Raw genomic sequence first — 342 nt, 5'->3', positions numbered from 1 at the left:
ACCCGATGATGTACGCCAGGACGATGAGCTGGATCAGCCTGAAGGTCAGTCCCACCTTCTTGTTCCTCACCAGCACCATCCTGGGGGTGTCATACTCGAAGAGGAAGGAGGACACCTTCTCCATGCACGTCTGCCCCATGGCTGCGCCAGGGCTGTGCCGCAGCCTCCTGCCAGCCCCGCCGCCCGAGGGGCTCCTCTGCTTGTAGGGAGGAGGGGGGAGAAGAAAGAGAAAATAAAGGGGCTATCGGCGCTGCTCCGTGCACATCTGGGCTGCCGGGCTTCCTCCTCTGCACGGGGACTGGGTTTCCTCTTCCTATAAGCTCTGAGCTGGGAGCAGCAGGT

The 342-nt window shown here is 61.7% G+C and overlaps 1 protein-coding gene across 1 annotated transcript in view; it reads right to left on the bottom strand.

Moving 5' to 3' along the window:
* The window catches only part of P2RX1 (purinergic receptor P2X, ligand-gated ion channel, 1), a gene marked incomplete at its 3' end in the record, with an annotated part of 11,761 nt that extends 11,622 nt beyond the window's left edge, over window positions 1-139 (bottom strand). The window contains exon 1 of the mRNA XM_008941342.1: window positions 3-139. Within this exon, the coding sequence (XP_008939590.1) occupies window positions 3-139 (137 nt within the window). The remainder of the gene's footprint in view (window positions 1-2) is intronic.
* Between the last annotated feature and the right edge of the window lie 203 nt (window positions 140-342).

The sequence above is a fragment of the Merops nubicus genome, unplaced genomic scaffold, assembly GCF_000691845.1.
Source record: "Merops nubicus isolate BGI_N331 unplaced genomic scaffold, ASM69184v1 scaffold18575, whole genome shotgun sequence".
Classification (NCBI taxonomy): domain Eukaryota; kingdom Metazoa; phylum Chordata; class Aves; order Coraciiformes; family Meropidae; genus Merops; species Merops nubicus.
Note: the sequence above shows the minus strand (reverse complement) of the source record. Positions and strands in the feature narration are given on the sequence as shown.